This window comes from Anser brachyrhynchus (assembly GCF_964034855.1).
Source record: "Anser brachyrhynchus genome assembly, chromosome: 2".
In the NCBI taxonomy this organism is placed as follows: domain Eukaryota; kingdom Metazoa; phylum Chordata; class Aves; order Anseriformes; family Anatidae; genus Anser; species Anser brachyrhynchus.
In genome coordinates this window covers 96050325-96067463 of record NC_137695.1, presented here as the reverse complement: position 1 = coordinate 96067463, position 17139 = coordinate 96050325, and the positions used below count along the sequence as shown (strand labels likewise).

Sequence of the window (17139 nt, the reverse complement as noted above, 5' to 3'; positions counted from 1 at the left end):
TAATGAGGAAACTCTGGACTCCTACCTTGATATAATCTAGGGTGCGATGTGTCTGTTCTGTTCTTACTAATACAGTATGGATTTCCTAGACCCAACCTTGAAAATTCACCGGAATAATTTCAGTTCTATTTTTATTTCTGAATTAGGAGTCAGCAGCCACCATGAAAGGTCTTGTTTGTGGCTATTTGTCAATATTGATGCCATACCCATGCTTATTCAGGTGATCTTAAATTCATAAACAATTACTTTCCCAATACATGGGGTGGAAATTCAGTGAGCTTTCTTGAAGCTGTGCCACTTCTATCTGGCTAGTAAATAATCCCCTCACATACATGCCCTGTAGGCCAAGCTGACAGAATACAACCAGAAAGATATACTAATTCGCAGATTAAGTTTCTGCAGATTTTCCAGACGAGACTGACTGGATGTCCTGTACATACTTGCTGGAAGTAGAGCATGGGGTTGCTCTTCTTTCAGGCTTTTTGCTCCTTACCAGAAGCAGAACTTTAGGATGTTTCTGTTTTCCTAATCATTAAGCCAAAATTTTGACATTGTTGCATGAACATACTCTTTCCTTGTATTCAAAAAATGACATCATTGTAAAGAGCCAATTTCTTCACAATAGTACTTCAATTATGAAGACAGACGTCTCAGAGAATGCTTCTTAATTTCAGGAATCACTTGTAACTCTGTTTTTATCTCTCAGTGGGTGGAAATGTACTGTTTGATGCTACATACTTGTTATGTGCTTACGCTGTCTGTAGCCTATAAATCCTTCTGATTCCTAATGGAAGAAAATTATTTCAATTACTGTTATATTTTGTTAAAGTTAAGAGATTCCTACTAAGCTGACGCCTGCTGCAAATTAAAGACAGCCCAAGGAGGGTCAGGTGGTGGTCTTGATAGCAGGAGTTTCTTACCTGCCTGCTTACAGCCACATTTCTATCCCACACAACAATCTTCAGCATGATCCTGCCGCAGGCTATAGTCAGGTTACTTCTTAAGCATCCATTTAATAAACTACTTTCCCCCCCCCCCCCATGATTATTTTTCCAAATATCACCTTTTTTCATCACCTTGATATTCTCAAATGCTTACAAATCACAATTGTTCAGCCATTAAGTGATCCCCAAATCCATCGAGTTGTTACTTTCATTATCTCTGTACCCAATTTTTGTACTCTTCTCCAAATATGTTTCTTTATAAATCTCTTCATTACATATAAGCAGCCAAGACCCTTTGCTCCTTGATCTTTATTTTTAAAGAAACATAAGGTCAAACACAATATTCAAAATGAACCCAGGATCATACAACTGATTTAATGCTCTATAACTGGCTTACACAAGACTTGTCTCATTTGAAAATTTAACCGGTAATAATTTCATTTTCTTATCATCAGTGGCAGCTTTGACTGCCACAAAAAGCACAACCTGCTTTTCCTCAAAAAATAAGAAATGTCTGCCTTTTTTGTATTTGGATGGACTACTTTATTTTTAAGAGAGACTGGAGTCCTAAGTCATCATTTACTTATCTACAAATTTTATAAAACCTCCCTTAAATCAGTTATTGTACTCTATACCATTTTCTGTAGATATGAAGAACATCTTTCATTACCTCCTTAACTTCACCTACCAAATTTCTTACAATTCACGTATCTTTTCTTAATAAACATGCTTTATTACTTCATTCCTTCTATTTTATCAACTTCTTGACTAAAAAGTCTTTCAAAGGTATTATCTATAAGGGAGCATCTCCTGAAGAGTATCCATGAAACTAGTTTTTCCTTTAAATGTTTCAAGATGTCAATTTTATCTTTTTAAAGAAGTGCTTTAGTATATTTACCTACTTATTTCAGTCTTCACAAACAGGCTTTTTTAAACACTCAATAAACCTACTGCCATTTTAAACCAGTTGTTTGCACATATATACATTTATTGTGATCCCTTGATCCTAGTGAATTATCATTTTTTCTATTGGTTATCTGCTCTCTAAACCTCTCATAAAACTTACTTTAGAATTTGAGTTAAGTTATTAAACCTAGGTTAGGAAGTGTTAGGTCTGCCCCTTTTAATATAGGGTAAAACCTAACACAGTGGACAAATGGCTGCTGTACATCCTGAGTGTCTCCAGCGCCAAGCAAGATGTTCCTGGAGAACTAGCTGGGCAACAGCCACGAAAATATGTTATTGATGGAGCAATTTTTTTTATTTTTTCCCAATTTTGGAAGAGTGAGCTGAAAACATTATGATTCTGTAGTTATTTTTCATATATCTCGTGCCACAAATCAGACCAGAGAAAAAGATAGGCATCTCTTTCTGTGTATCTGAAGTCTTCACACAAAGCTATTTTATGAACGTCTAGTAAGATGTTCAAGGGAACAGATTCAGTAATTCGGTCATAAGAATCATCCACAATGCAGTAACAAATAATTTCAGAAAGAGTACATCCACCATGAGTATTACTATGAATTTGCACCACCAGCAGGCTGGAAGACTTGTAATGATATATAACATGATCATTACCTTTGCTTAGAACATGTCTCAAGACAGGGACGCATTAGTTTATGTAAAGGAAGCTATTTATTCACACTGATATTGTACACACAGCATAAGTACAATTAGCTATGGTAGCTCAACATCCTGAATTAAGAACATAATTAAGTTCCTCTTAGTTGATTTCAGATCCCAACTTCAAAACAGAATTGATTATTAAACTTGAAATTTATTAGACTTCTAAATCAGTGAGACAGATAGAACTATCTATCTTCAAGAAAAGTCAATGCAAGCTGTAGAAAAAAGATACTGGGGGGGGGGGGGGAGGAAGGGATGGTTTGAAAAGCTGCCAAAACTTGCTAGTTCCATTTCTTTTTGTTTATACAAATGGTCACAATCAAAAATGAGAGCTCTCTTATCACAGTGGCATTTCCATTCACATATAGGATCAGTGGCAAACACAGGGCAATAGGTGTTTTGTGCTTCTTTAGCACTTCAGCAGCCTCAGAAGAATGCAACACTCAAGACAGGTAGTTGTGAGAAAACAGTGATAAGACTTTAGCAGATTTTGGTCTGTGTGAGACCTGAGTCTCCGTAGGCTCCTGAAAAAATAATGTCTTTTTCTTAAGCACACTGAAATCAAAAAGAAGGCAAGAGTCTCCATAAGAGGGTATAGTTTTCCTCCAGAGAGGATTCATTTGAGAGCACTGCAGTTTAAGGTCTCTGGAGTCAGAAGCGAAGAGCACAGATTTTTTTTTCCTCCCCCATCCAAGTTTAAATCTTGCACTTCTCAAACAGAAACTATCCATAAGAACATCAGCCCTCCCATGATGATATCTATCCCACTTCACACATCTGTACTCTCCTCCCTGCCTTGAAATCTGTAGCAGTTGGAAGCGCCAACATTTACCGTGATTTTTGTGAGCAGTAAACTGTAATTATGCCCATCCTCAGTAATCTAACCTATAAACTAGGTAAGCAAATGCAGCTTATAAAAGTGGTTATGTTTTAGAAGTTTGAAGACCTCTTCCCATTTCTCAAAGGTGAAATCAAGATTCATTTTGTCACTTTTTTTTTCTTAAGTCTGTGGGAAATAAAACATTTGTAGAGAGACAACCTACCAGCCAGAGAACAGATTTAATGAAATTCAAATGTCTACATATCACATAGAATTAAAAAGAGTACAAAAATTCTTAAAGCAACATTAAGAAGTACTTACCCAAATCACTTAGGGATGACATTTTTCCAGCATCTTATATAGTTGATTTCCTAAGAAATACAGCCTAGTTCTACCAGAATTCATGGGGATGGATGAATGACCACTGGGTGAAGTTCCAGACGGAAAAGAACATGTAATTTGAGGCTAACAGCTCCTCACTTGGGTCTGCTCTAAGACAGCCCTATACACAACCCCTGAAGCATCCCTCATGCCATATAGATTCTGGGGAAATCCCCATCTGCTTTCTCAATTCTGCTATAAGATCTACATGATCAGGCATCATAATTGATTAATTTCAATTATGATGCTTAATGTACATCTATGTACATATATATAAGCTGTTGTCCATTCTTTTGCATTATGCTGAGCTTTATTCACTTCCTTTTCATCTGTTTTTTTGGCTCACTGCTCTGTGTGGGTATGAAATAATGTGAAGCTTTTCTGCTTTCCCTTGTGCACTGTATGGGAATGTAGCGGAAAACACACAGGCTTATGACTCCCTCACTGCAGTAGAAGTGATATGAAGATTTGAAATCAAATCATTCACAGTGGGATTCCATCTGTGATTTCAAATTCTACCTGTAGTTTGAAGTACAAAGATTTCTCACTCAGTAAAATTCTCTAGCACTGCAGAGAGCAGAAACGATACGTTTCATATTATTCTTCTGGATATAGATTAAACCAATGCAGCTAAATGCTTTTCTCTCCAAATTTGTTTTCATTGTAAATCAAAACTATGTCTGGAGGGAGCATTGTGGAGAAGTGGTACATGGGAGGACTGATGCCACATTTTGGGACACTGACAAGGAGCAGAGCAGATGGGATAGGCACAGAGACCAGAGAAAGGAGGCAACAGACAGCCATTAGGAGGAAGAAATATTTGATGAAATACCTTGAAGAAAGGAGAGGTACACTGGACAACTGTAAAAGCTGTAAAAGTTGAGGTCATTAAATGCAAGCAAGTCCAGTTAAAGAGACATTTAAGGAAAGCAAGGTACGCTACACTGGAAGGCCTTGCAGCAGGGTGCTAGAGAATAGCTGTTGCCAATGCAGTCACTGGAAAAATACTTTCCTTTAACAGATCAACATTTCATTGTGCAACTAAATACATTTTTGGACATCCATCAATATCACAACTAATTATGGGAAGTCCAAGGGCAAGGAAGAGAAAGAATAGTTCAGTAATATTGTATAAATATTAAAACGACTTCGTTGCTTAAGTACACAGGCTAAGCAGCTCTGAAAGAAATACATCAAGTTATATTTGAATGTTTTTTTTTCACCTTATACATAACAGCTATGTTTGATCTCACCTTATTTTGATAGCAAAAATGAGTGGTGTTAGCTAAACCGTTTTTGCCGTCTTTTTATCAGTGCATTTATAGTGGTATTTTAGACTAAGCCCCAAACCCATGGACCTAAGCAAAGCTAAGACCCAGGGAACAGCACGAAGCTGGGACAGGGGAGGGTCAGGCTGGGTGTTAGGGAAAGGTTCTGCACCCAGAGGTGGTTGGGCACTGGAACAGGCTCCCCAGGGCAGTGGTCACAGCATCGAGACTGCCAGAGCTCAAGAAGCATTTGGACAATGCTCTCAGACATACAGCTTGGTTTTTGGGTGGTCCTGTGTGGAGCCAGGAGTTGGGCTCGATGATCCTTGTGGGTCCCTTCCTACTTGGGATAGTCTATGATCCTTATATACACTCTCTCCTATTCGTCCCAAAGAGTTTATAAGCTTTGTTTATCTGCTACTTTACCCAAGAGCAGCATCCATTCAAACAGTTGCAGTCTGGTAAACAAATACTAAAATAAATGGCATTTTAATTACACTGTAAATCCCCAAAACAGCACTCCCAGAGCTGCCCATGCCTCTGTAGACATCCTGATCCTCAGGAGGATCTTTACTTCAATTGAGTTTACAAGCATTCCTTCAGAAGTCTTCTAGGACAGATAGATAGCTCTATGCATGTGGAAATACAGTGCCATTTTTTCCAGTGATAATGCAGACCTGTGACTTCAAAGGATTAAAGGCTTGCCTGTCCTTTTAAGTTACAGGATGAAAGAGGACTGAAGCAATATTTTCAGAAATGTCAAAGTGATTTACATGTCTAATTCTCTTCTGAAATTCGAGAATACAGGCTTTAAAGTTGCTTAGCTTATTTTAAAAGACCTAAATCTCTAAATAACATGTGCACCAATTATGTGAAAATGAAGTCAATCACGGAATGGTTTGGGTCAGAAGGGACCTTCAAGACCACTCAGTCCCAACCCCCTGCCATGGGCAGAGACACCTCCCACCAGACCAGGTTGCCCAAAGCCACCTCCGGCCTGGCCTTGAGCACCTCAAAGGATGGGCAACCACAGCTTCTCTGGGCAGCCTGCTCCAGTGCCTCACAATGCACTGACTCTTACTTGCCAGCTAGATCACGTAAATGAGATCAAAAAAATGACACGCATTTAAAAAAAAAAACACACAAGTAAGGGAGCGTGCTCCGTACTGATTGTTAGAAGTATTTGGATTAAAGAAACCATAAGACAAAGAACTGCATTCTGATTTGTTGAAAAGTTGTAACATTTTTCCAAAACCTCAGTACAGCACAGCATGTGCATTTCAATAACTGGATCTCACAAGCCTAATAGAAATGCGAGTTGTTTAGAAGCAAAGGGGTTTTTGTGTGTATATATAGACAAGTGTAGAAAAATTATGATGCTACAGTTAAGGCCAAGTCAGCCCATTGCTGGACACTAAATAAACAAAAAACAAGAGATGTGTTTGAATTACTATATATAATCCTATTTCCCAGCTGAATCACTTGAGTCTCAGTTAAGATTACAATTTGTGAGCTTCCTTTATACAACCCTCCTTCTCAGTAACCTCCTAAAGGGGGGATAACAAGAGAACAACAACAACAACAGACACCTCTCACTGTAACTGCTGGGGCTCGAGCACAGGTCCAAGCATGGTATTGAATGGCAGAGAGCCTTTGTCACCTGCAGTCACTGGAGGACAGTGAAAACCACATGTGCCAAAATGTTTGTTCTCTGTCTCCCACAGGAAACTAATCAAGAGATAATTAGGTAAATCACCATTATTCCCACTTTGTGTCAAATAACAAAACAAAAAAATTTGCTCAAACCCCCCAAAATTCTTAAACTACTGTTCATGAGAAAATATTGATTTTTTATAAAATGAACTGAATATTAAAATTTATTATCAATAGAAATGTTTAAATAGATTTAAAAATAACACACAGAACTAACATCCTAGAAAAATACCTAATCTATTTTAGAATTACAGTTGTAAAGGACCTCATGAGATTATCTTTTTAATCCCCAGTAAGTATATATTCTCAATTTAGGGTGTTACACAAATACAGCAATCTTAGAGACCTACAAGAAGCCCTGCTTCACATGTACCTGACTGAACACAAGGAGAGGCTATGTTAGTTTGTTTTGCCTTCCCCCCCCCATCGTTCTCCACAGCATAATTCAAAGAATTTTGTCCAAGTTATTTTTACATGTTTCACTTCATTACTTCCACTTACTTCCATTAAGCGAAATTTTTCTTTACTCTGTTTAATCCAATTATGAAGCAAACGTTAAATTACAAGGTTTGTTGGGGGATTAGCATGGCAGAAAAAAGACTATTCAACATTTTAAGTTTCCTGTCTAAATTTCCATTGATATCATATTTCTATCTATAAGCATCTCCAATTGCACTTGCTAGGTCTAAGGAAAGAATTCTGCTTTTTAGGACAGACAGATATGCATCATTCCTGATGTTCACCATACTTCATTTCAAAGGCTACTCCACTTTCTTGGAAGAAATATCTATGTTTATAGGACACAGTCAGCTGCTCTAGTTGACACTCCATGAATTTATGGGGTGATACTGAACTCTTTCCTGGACCATGCCCTGAATACATGCAACCTAGGAGCAAGATTTCACCCACATCCTACATACAGCTGAGACAGAGGAGCAGGGTGAGAGGTTAGAAGCTGCAGCAGGGAGGGAGCACAGTTTTGCTTGTCAGTTTAATCCAATTGTTAGGCAGCAAGGCACGCCAAGACTAGAGGGCTGGAAAGGCAGTAACCTGTCTCTGAAACAAGAAAGTCACCACTAGAAATGAGAGTAAATCATGCTTTCTTATGGACATTTTAGAGAAGTATACAGCTCCATTCTAACCATGAGCTTATTGCATAGGCTTAATTTAGCCTATTATAAATTACCATCTGCAAGATGCCCCTAATTTATTTATTTTTTTTTGTCTTTGTAGCTTTCCACATATAGTTCATTCTGGGCAATACACTATGCAGCTATGCAAACGTTTTTCCATCACATTTATTAGCTGGTATTGTTTCAGAATCAGTGCTAGTTTGTTTTCTAAGTACGTCGTTGCATCACAACATGATTTAAGACCTAAATTGTCGTTCTTGAGAAACCAAGATATTAAATCCTAGCTCTGCTCCTGATTAACTGGATTATTTTACACAAATTACTCAACTGCCAGCACATCTACTTACCCACCTTAAGTCAAGGCTGGGCTCTCTCCTTAAGGGTATGAGATACACAGATAACTTATATAGAGGGCATCTAAAAACTTTGCAGACTCATGTAGTTTTCTACTTGAAGTTTTTACATGGGTTGACTAAGGCAGGTTAGGTGAGGAAAGTTCAGAGCAGTGGCCAGGCTGCTCCCATTCCCAGCTAAGTGCTTCATATATTTTGTTTCAGACACCCTTTCTCTGTCTCAGGGTGTCAGAAAACTTCTTACTTGCTAGGTAAGTCAAGGACATAGCTGATAAGAAAATGCCTGCTTCATTGTTCCAATACAAACAGTTAAAAGAATGATTTTATTTTTTTTTTTTCTAGAAGAGGTGGAAGTCTGGCAGGAAGGAGATCTTCAAAGAAAAAGCACTGATAAAGCAATTTATTTGCTAAGAACAAGAAGTTGTTAGTGCTGCAAAGATAAACATAAGTGTAGAGCATAATTGTTTCTCTGCATAAGAAGTAATTAGTTACCTGGGAACACTAGGGATTCTTATAGGTTGTTCTATGAGCAACCTAAAAACCTCACATAGCGTATCAGTAATCATCACCAGTAACACCATTAAAGACAGCCATAGACAAAATCTTATTTTTCTGTCTTCCTTTGCTCATGTGGTGGCTTAACAGGATTAAAGATGTTATTATAGTAAATGGGAGCTAATACCTGGTCTTAGTTCATCTTCTAGACAAAAACAATCCAAACTTGTGATAAATCTGAAATGTTATTTTAGATAGCGCCACCCTACATGTATGGAGGCACATTCTATAAAAGAGATCTATTAGAAGTGAAGTAAAAGACATTATTTTGAATGATAGGTTATCAAACTGTTTTCTGAAGTATTCCATATATTGCTAGTCTGAACTACAGATATTTGTTGCTAACATCTCTGTGCTGACAGCCTAAAGTCAAGATTTGCAGGTGACCTCTTTTTTGAGTGCCATAACCCAAAGGCCCCTCAGCTGTGAAACTGACAGTATGCAAGGACTTTGAGGCAGGGCTTTGTTAGCAAGTTTCAAAACTAAAAGCCACAGAAGTCTTAGTCTCAAGGAGTATGACAAAGATTACTTCTGGGCAGAATTAAGCCTGTAGCTAACATATATGCATCATTTTATATAGCAGATGAACAGAAAATGTCTTCTTCATATGAAGGACAGGAAAAGCCAGGAAGAAGTGAGTGGTCTAATCCCTACTTTATTACCATAAATACATCAAAAAATGTGTACTTCCTACACATACAGGTCTGAGTGCCACTTGTTTCAGCAGGAAGTCTCTGCTGTCAGATGGCTTCACAGGTCCTCACCCAAATTACAGACTCCAGTTACGTATATTCCAAGTTGGTCTGACATTTCATCTTTAATAGGTTAGAGACAACATACATGTCTAGCACAACCAACATCCAACTGATTGAAGAGCAGCACTCTTTTCTCCCCATTTGTTTTTAAGTAGGGAAAAAAAGGCTTCTACACTGAACAGCTTCATTTGTCTAACCTTCTAGGGGTTCCCATTACAAGCACGGACCTCCATTTGAATTAAGTGCAAATAGAAACTTTACATTTTCAGTTCCATAGCTGTAGGACTATGCCAAGGAAAACAGGGGCAGGTGCTGACCTCCTTCTAGCTGATGATCTACTGTACCACACCAAATTAAGAAAAAGCAAACACCACACAACATATGAGAAAGAGTATTGTCCATAGGACAACTGAAGCAGCCCTTTTGCTCTGTGGAGCACTGGTAAGGTCTTTATCAGCATATCCAGCCTGAATGCTAAAACTGAAGAAATACTCAGATTCTGCACAGTTGGCTCTTGAGTGAGCCATGCAGAAGTCTGTAAAGAAGAGGTTAAAGGGTTTATGACAGTTCATTCTGGAAAGTGAAAACTGGTAATCATTCATCAGTCTTCAAGTTCATAAGTAGTAAATTAAAGGGGTATGGCGTACCATTTTCTCCTCCACTTCTGCTGGTAGTAAAGTATTGGCTTACATCACAGATTTAAGACAGAAACGTTCCCCATGCCCAATGCTGAAAGCTAGGATATATGACGATAAGAGTATTTAGAATCTCTCTATCGTAAGAGGTTTTTAAGAATAGGTTAGACAAACACTTGTGAGAACTTACAGTCGCAAACAATCCATTTATATTTGGACAGGTACATGGAAAACACAGCCTCTTCGAGTCCTTTCCACCTCTCTTCTCTCCAATTTTCCTGTCAAGGATTCGCAGAGTTTACTTCACCAGCATAACTTGAACATATCACACTTTTGCCATACTACAGCCAGTTTAATGCCAAAGGATAAACAACTTTCAAGAAACTACTACAGATTGGGATAAGAGACAGTGAATAGCAGAACTAATTTTCACCAAAGGAGCAGGCTGCAGCATTGCACTGCATGCGTTTCACCATCCACAGTTCATAGCCCAGAACAAATAAGCTTATGAAGCCAACAGTAAAAAAAAGGTGAAGGAAAACATTTTAATTACATCTTCGCAGATCTTAAAAGGTTCCTTTTTCACTGAATCCCAGCTGCCTGCCAACAGCACTGAGAGGCAAAAGTACAGAAACACTGATACAACATTGTAGGACCCCAGAAAGTGCTTTCAGCACAGGCAAGGAGTAGAAACCAGCAAGAAATTTAAGTTTCAGTTTACCAGTTATTGACCTGCAAAACTTGACAAATTTGGCCAGTGTGAAAGTCCCTCAGGGAGGCACATCAACAGAAAGCAGAAGCAGCAGAAATAAGAGCAGCCAGAAGTAAAGGTATTCTGAAGTAAGAGGTGCAACAAGGATTCTTTATGTTAAAAAAGCTAGCACGGAAGAACACCACATGCTGACATAACGTTACACACACTTCTGAGCAACACAGTACGTGACAATATTTTTGTTAATCATTGTGCATAGCTTCATAACCACATCCATTATGGCTACCAAGCAGCTGTGTAGCTCCTGATCAGATCAAGGCAGATAAACCTCAATGTTAATTTGAATTGGGTCAAACCAAATGAATTGATAGTGACTTATTTCAGAGACCATAGCTTAGAAAAATAATAACAAAACCTAGCAAAATTTTATTCTCCCATCTGAGGTAGTATTATTACTAGGAGTTGCAAAGTTTCCTACGCTTGTGCCTCGCTGAAAGCATGCAATCTTGTGACCATGCTGTCCCAGTTTTCAGGTACTGTTATCCTGCTGCATAGGGCAATGCTTGGAATCATTTCAAAGCTGAAATTCAAGGACACAAAATCCAGCCTTTGAAAAACTTCATGGGAGGAACACTCAGAACAGTTATCCAGGGCTTACAGTGGCTTCTGCAGAAATCTGCTGAAGAATACAGTTTCCTGCTGACAAGGAACTGCCAGCAGAAACGGGCAAGAAGGTAGGCAAAAGCTTTAGAAGTCATTTGAGCCTGACACTTGGCTTGCTCTGCCCTAGCTTGCTCTGCCCTAGCTGAACCTTAGTAAAGAGCTGAGAGAACAAGACATGAGCTTGCACTTCAGTTCCTCCTGTTCAGTCTGGCTTCTTTACCAGAAACCTGCTTAATGTGGGTTAAAAAAGTGGAGGGGATGAACCACAAACACTTGCCTCATTCTTCTAACTGTAATGAAGATGGTAATTTCCAACAGCTAGGGGAAATCTTAAATGAGCACAAGCAGATCCACCAAAACTCACCTTTCAAGTCATAAACTAATTCTAATGCAAAACCACAATAAAATCCTAAGCATAATCAGAAACAGGCCAACTGCAACTAGATATGTGGATATGAACCAGACTTAGCTACAATATTTCTTACGTCAGTCACAGCTATGCAGTGAAGAAAGAAAGTACAGAAGAAAGTACAAAACTTTAAGGATTCCTTATGCTTTGCCAGGTCACCTTTTCCCTCTAACATTTTAACAAATAACAGAAACCCAGCAGTTCAGCACATGGTTGGTTTCTCCTCCTATCTCAGGAGATGGCTTGATTAGATTGCCACATTAATATTTTTGAACCTTTGATGCATTCCTGTCCCTACATCCTCCTGCTAGGAAAGGAAAAACATCAGTCACCACAAAAGCTAGGGATAACTATATTTACTTACTCTTATTTATGAGCTACCACCAAAATCTGAAACTAAAGCTTTGACTGTAGGGTCCACCTGGCACTACAGCAGGTCCCTTGCCAGAGGGCTAACTGCTTACAGTTGTGCATTTACAGACCACAGGAACATGGGATCTCTCCTTGCACTGGGGCAAAGGACTCCATTCCTCCAAGATTTTTTTGGTTTTCATTTGCATCAAGATAAGGTGTTACTAATTCACATAGAGGGAGTTACACAGAATGAAGAGACTGTACCTAACCTTACTTTTTTTTAAGTATGCATTTGAATTATTTCACACTACTAGGAGAACATGACAGAAGAAACTGAAAACAGCAGTATTTCTTTTTTTCTATCCCACTTGATTCAGCTCTACTACATTTTATTGCCTCAAATTCTCTTTTTGTGAGCTCAGTATGAGTTCATATTAAAAGCCGTTAATTTCCTCCACAATTTCTCTAAGTTCAATATTATAGCACCTGGATATTTTATGGCATTCTAAAACATCATTTTCACAACATACCTGAAATAATAACAAACGGCACAATGTTTAATATTAAAACAAGTCCTGAAGAAATTGAGATTTTAAAAAATAAAACAACTTACAATTAATTCTGTGTGCTCATCCTGAAAATGCTGAAAAGTACTTTTTCAGGATACTTGCTACATGGTGCTCCTCCCCTCCTCAAAGCCCAGCTACTATTAACTTCAGCTGCAGCTGTAACTACTCAGTACTTCTGAAAAATCAAACACTTAGGTCTCAAGTCATCAACCCAGAAAATGAGAGCCACCTGTGAAAAGCTGTATTTCTCTGCCGTGACTGGTGCTGTATTAGCAGAAATGATTTTTCACAGCTGTTTAGCTGTGACTAAGGCTAGGCAAGATAGCTGTTTGTTTTGTGGAGTTGCTTTTCTTTATATATATATATATATATATATATTTTTTTTTTTTTTTCTAAAGAAAATTGTAAACTATTTATAAGCTCAGGTTGATTTCAGTTAACGTAGAGCTTAGCAAGCAGGAAGGCTCTACAGAAGGTCTTCATCTGAAGCAGCCCTGGCTGTGGAGACATGCCTGGAGCAGCCAGCCCTGATACTGCTGTGTGGCTGTGAATGTTCCAGAGACTTTGGCTGGTCCTCTGTGAGGAGGAAAAAGCAGGGTACAAAGAGTTCGCTCAGACCACGGAAGTAAACAGTATTTCCTGCATGTGAACAACTTCCTATCTCACTACAGAGAAGTACAGGCCTGAGCTGGAGCAGGCCTGGGTTAGCAGGAGTCTGTAGAGCCCTGATGGCTCCTTGCCTACAGCAGCTAGGATCCACCATACCAAGCAGGAGCTGTGCTAGCTCACAGGAAAGTGACTTTGCTTCAGTTCAAAAATTGCTCTTGGACAGCCTTAAAGTTGTGAGCTTAAAGAATGCAAGAGCCACAAGAGCTTGTGTTCAAGATGTAACTGTGGCAAGCTAGTCGTTCCTGCTTAGCTCTTCACAGGGGGAAGTCCTGTACTGATTCTCTCCCTACAAGGAGAAAAATGGGATATTAGGTGGGTTTAAAGTATACAGAGGTTTTAGACCACTTTACAATTCACCCATTATCTTATTCCAGGTGATGTTCTTCTTTTCATGTTTGCCTTCAAGATGCTCTCTCATGCTTTGATTTTTCTGGCCTCACTTTTGCCAAAGCTCAAGTCTTCCAGTAAGTAAGCTTTCCTCATAACCAAGCTGTAGGAATAATTCAAACTGCACCCTAAGGGCCACAGCTTAATATTTATTCTTTCAGAATTATGGTTGTAGAAGTACATGACTTGCACTTCCAGCATATATAACCTTGCTGCTACTCAGAGTATTTATGTCTCTGCTATAAATCTCTTGTCTGTCATTAAGTACTGGGCAGTGCCTCTGGCCACCCACAACAAGGAATTACAATAGTAAACTCTGACTTCTACTGGCAGTATGCTGAAAGTAAAAATTTTTAGAGGAATTCTGTTCAGCTAAAGTAGCTGATTAAAGTTTATAAAACTAAATGATGCTGTGTACTCTTTACATCTTCTGTTGCTAATCACTCTATTAATTCCCTTTTTGTTCATATTTAGATATAATAATTCTATAAATAAGTTGCATAAAACATTCAGACTAATGAACAGGAAAGCATTATTTTGTGCTGGAAGACCACTGTCCTTTACATTAATTGTTTATATAATTGTTTTTATAAATGACATTATCCTTCACCATGCTTCTACAATAAATTTTCTTCAGTTATAAACAAAAGGTTTACAATTTGCTTATTGAGCGCTTTACTTTTTCTTTTTTGGCATGTTCTCTGGAATGCTTTTCTTGCATTTCCTTAGTCACCCATATTGCTAAGTAGCTGCTGAACTAGTCACTTGTACATTTGAATCTGTCACATCTCTGTTGTCAAAAAAACAGGCTTGTACATATTTTGTCTTTTGCCCTTCACGTCTGACCTCTGCTTTAAATGCTAGTTGCATTCTTGGTCAGCCAGAATACCGAAAGTTCCAGGAGACTGGCCATCTCTGTGTAGTAATACTAGATTTGCTACCACTGGCTTAGTGCTTACAGTCACATTTTCAGCTACTGCTGGCTTCAAAAGTTCATTTGCTGTAAACAAGATAGTCTGTGTATGGTGTGACATGAGCTGTACTGGAATGCTGCCTTTGCCTTCTGGTGGTGTTTTTCTCTAGTGTACTGATTCTTTCTACAGGCTTTGTTATTCTGATATGCTCCCACTTACCTATCTCTCTCCATCTGGAGGGAAAAAAAAAAACAAAAACAGGGTTTTGGCAGTCCTGACATTTTTTTTTATTGCCTTGTCATTGTGGAAGCTGTGCTGCAAAAAGGATTAGATACGTTCAAGCTCCTGACAAGAAAACTGAGGCCCATTAACTGTAATAACACTTGATGCGCTCTGTTGTTCACTACGCTATCAGGTTACAATCAAGAATTTCCTCAGCCAAACATTCTAGCGTCGTCTGTGTTTGTATCTAACACCCTTGAGGCCTTATAGAGCTAAACTAATGTCACTAGCACTGCTGTGGCAATAGGAAAAAATGCAAATGTCCTTCATAGCTTGGTGGATCAGCTGAAAGGCAACCAGAAGATCAAAAAAAATAATTTTCTTTGCAAACTGTTAATAGAAAGCATTCTAAATGGAAGCATCTAACACCAAATCCCTTACGTTTATGATTGCTAGCTTGTTAAGAATTTTCAGTTAGGAATAATTTAATAGGGAGTTAAAAATCAGTCAGTCAATAGCTATGAATGCACCTCTGTTTCTATAAGAGTTGTTGATTCCATCTGATGATTGTTCTTAGGACTTCCACTTCCCCCCAAGCTATCAACTTGTTTTGGTTTCTTCTTCCAAAGACGCTTGTAATATTTCTGCAGGATTGATCTCCTAATATTAATTTAAAGATAATTGCTTCAAGCTTTTGCCTAATTTATCCAGGTGATTTTGTTTTTTATAAAAAAACCTGCATTACAGCATAAGGACATATATATTTCTATATACTGCAGATGTTTGTCATTGTAAAGGCGTAGGCTTGGATATGCCTCTAGTACTGATATCAAGCTATTACCCAATTCATTCTTCTCTATCCACATGTTCTGGCAGATTTTTATTTCTTAATTCTGAAATTGATGTCCAGATCTTCATTTATGCAATTTTTCTTCTTTGTTTCACAGCTGCAGCCCAAGAAGTAAGAAGCTCATGTAAGCTGAATTCATTTCCCATGTAACATACGCTTCATCTTTGCTTCTACTTGGAAATCATTGTTTAATCCAGATGTTGTACAAGAAGTTACAAAAATGTCATGCAGTGGCCAGTCTTCTGAACTATAGGGTTACCAGCAAGCAAGTAGTTTTCATGTTGCATTTGCACAAATTGGCTGCATTGCATAGAGCAAATAGCCCACTAAGTATCAAAAGGCATCTAAAACATTAAAAGCAAACGTTATTTAAAATAGTTGAATGGCTTGCTTGACAGTTATTCCTTCCAGAAATTAGTTATTTTTGTCAAGCTAAAGAGACATGCTGATAAGACCATTTTAAATGGCCATAACTTGACATCAGATTTTGCATCTGCAGTAGTGCAAATACTATTATTTATTGATTTGCAAACTCTAATTTGCATGCTGCATATGTTCATGCACTTTCAACCAGATGCAGAAATGATAAGGAGGAAAACAACAGGCAGTGTAGTACCATTTTGCACTCCTAAAAGATAAACATCATATCTTAGAAGATAAATATTTATAAATAAACACCTGCTTTGATTTTTGATGGGGGAGGTGGGGGAGTGAACACGACTGCATTGGTAGACTAGGTTCCCTTGTCTCTCTGTCCAGCAGCTTGATACGAACAGACCACTGGATCAGCCCAAAGACCCCCACAGATCAGTAACCTCTGTTAGGCAGCAACCAGAGTATTTTGCAAGGAAAATATAGCTTAAGATTCACTTTGGTACATTTCCAGCTGGAAGCAGACAATATACTAAGAGTTCCCAAAAAACAGTCAGATCTTATTAGACTGCACTTAGATTTTTAGGCATAATTTTTTCCTCCCTTCCCCTTTCAGTCTTGTAAATGAAGAAATTTTTGCTGGCCAAACTCAGGGTGAGTGCACATGGGTATGAAAATACTTTTCTCTGAAGAAACACTGAAAGAGCAGTAAATGACTCTGTAAAATTCATCCATTACTGTCCAACCCAAGTCATCCTGTGGAAGGATGAGGCTAGGGTGCATTGTCCTCTAGGTCCTCTTGTATTTTGGTTTCTGGGGGTAGGAGTTTTGAGGC

At 38.4% G+C, this 17139-nt stretch overlaps 1 protein-coding gene across 6 annotated transcripts in view; it reads right to left on the bottom strand.

Annotated features, from left to right (window-relative positions):
- GABBR2 (gamma-aminobutyric acid type B receptor subunit 2) overlaps nt 1-17139 on the bottom strand; it is a 477830-nt gene that overhangs the window by 412166 nt on the left and 48525 nt on the right. For 3 of the 6 annotated variants that reach the window (XM_080580420.1, XM_080580421.1, XM_080580422.1), the window contains one exon: nt 10374-10461. The exons of the other annotated variants lie outside the window; for them this stretch is intronic. In XM_080580420.1, coding sequence (XP_080436546.1) covers nt 10374-10461 — 88 coding nt within the window. The remainder of the gene's footprint in view (nt 1-10373; nt 10462-17139) is intronic. 6 annotated transcript variants of the gene reach the window in all.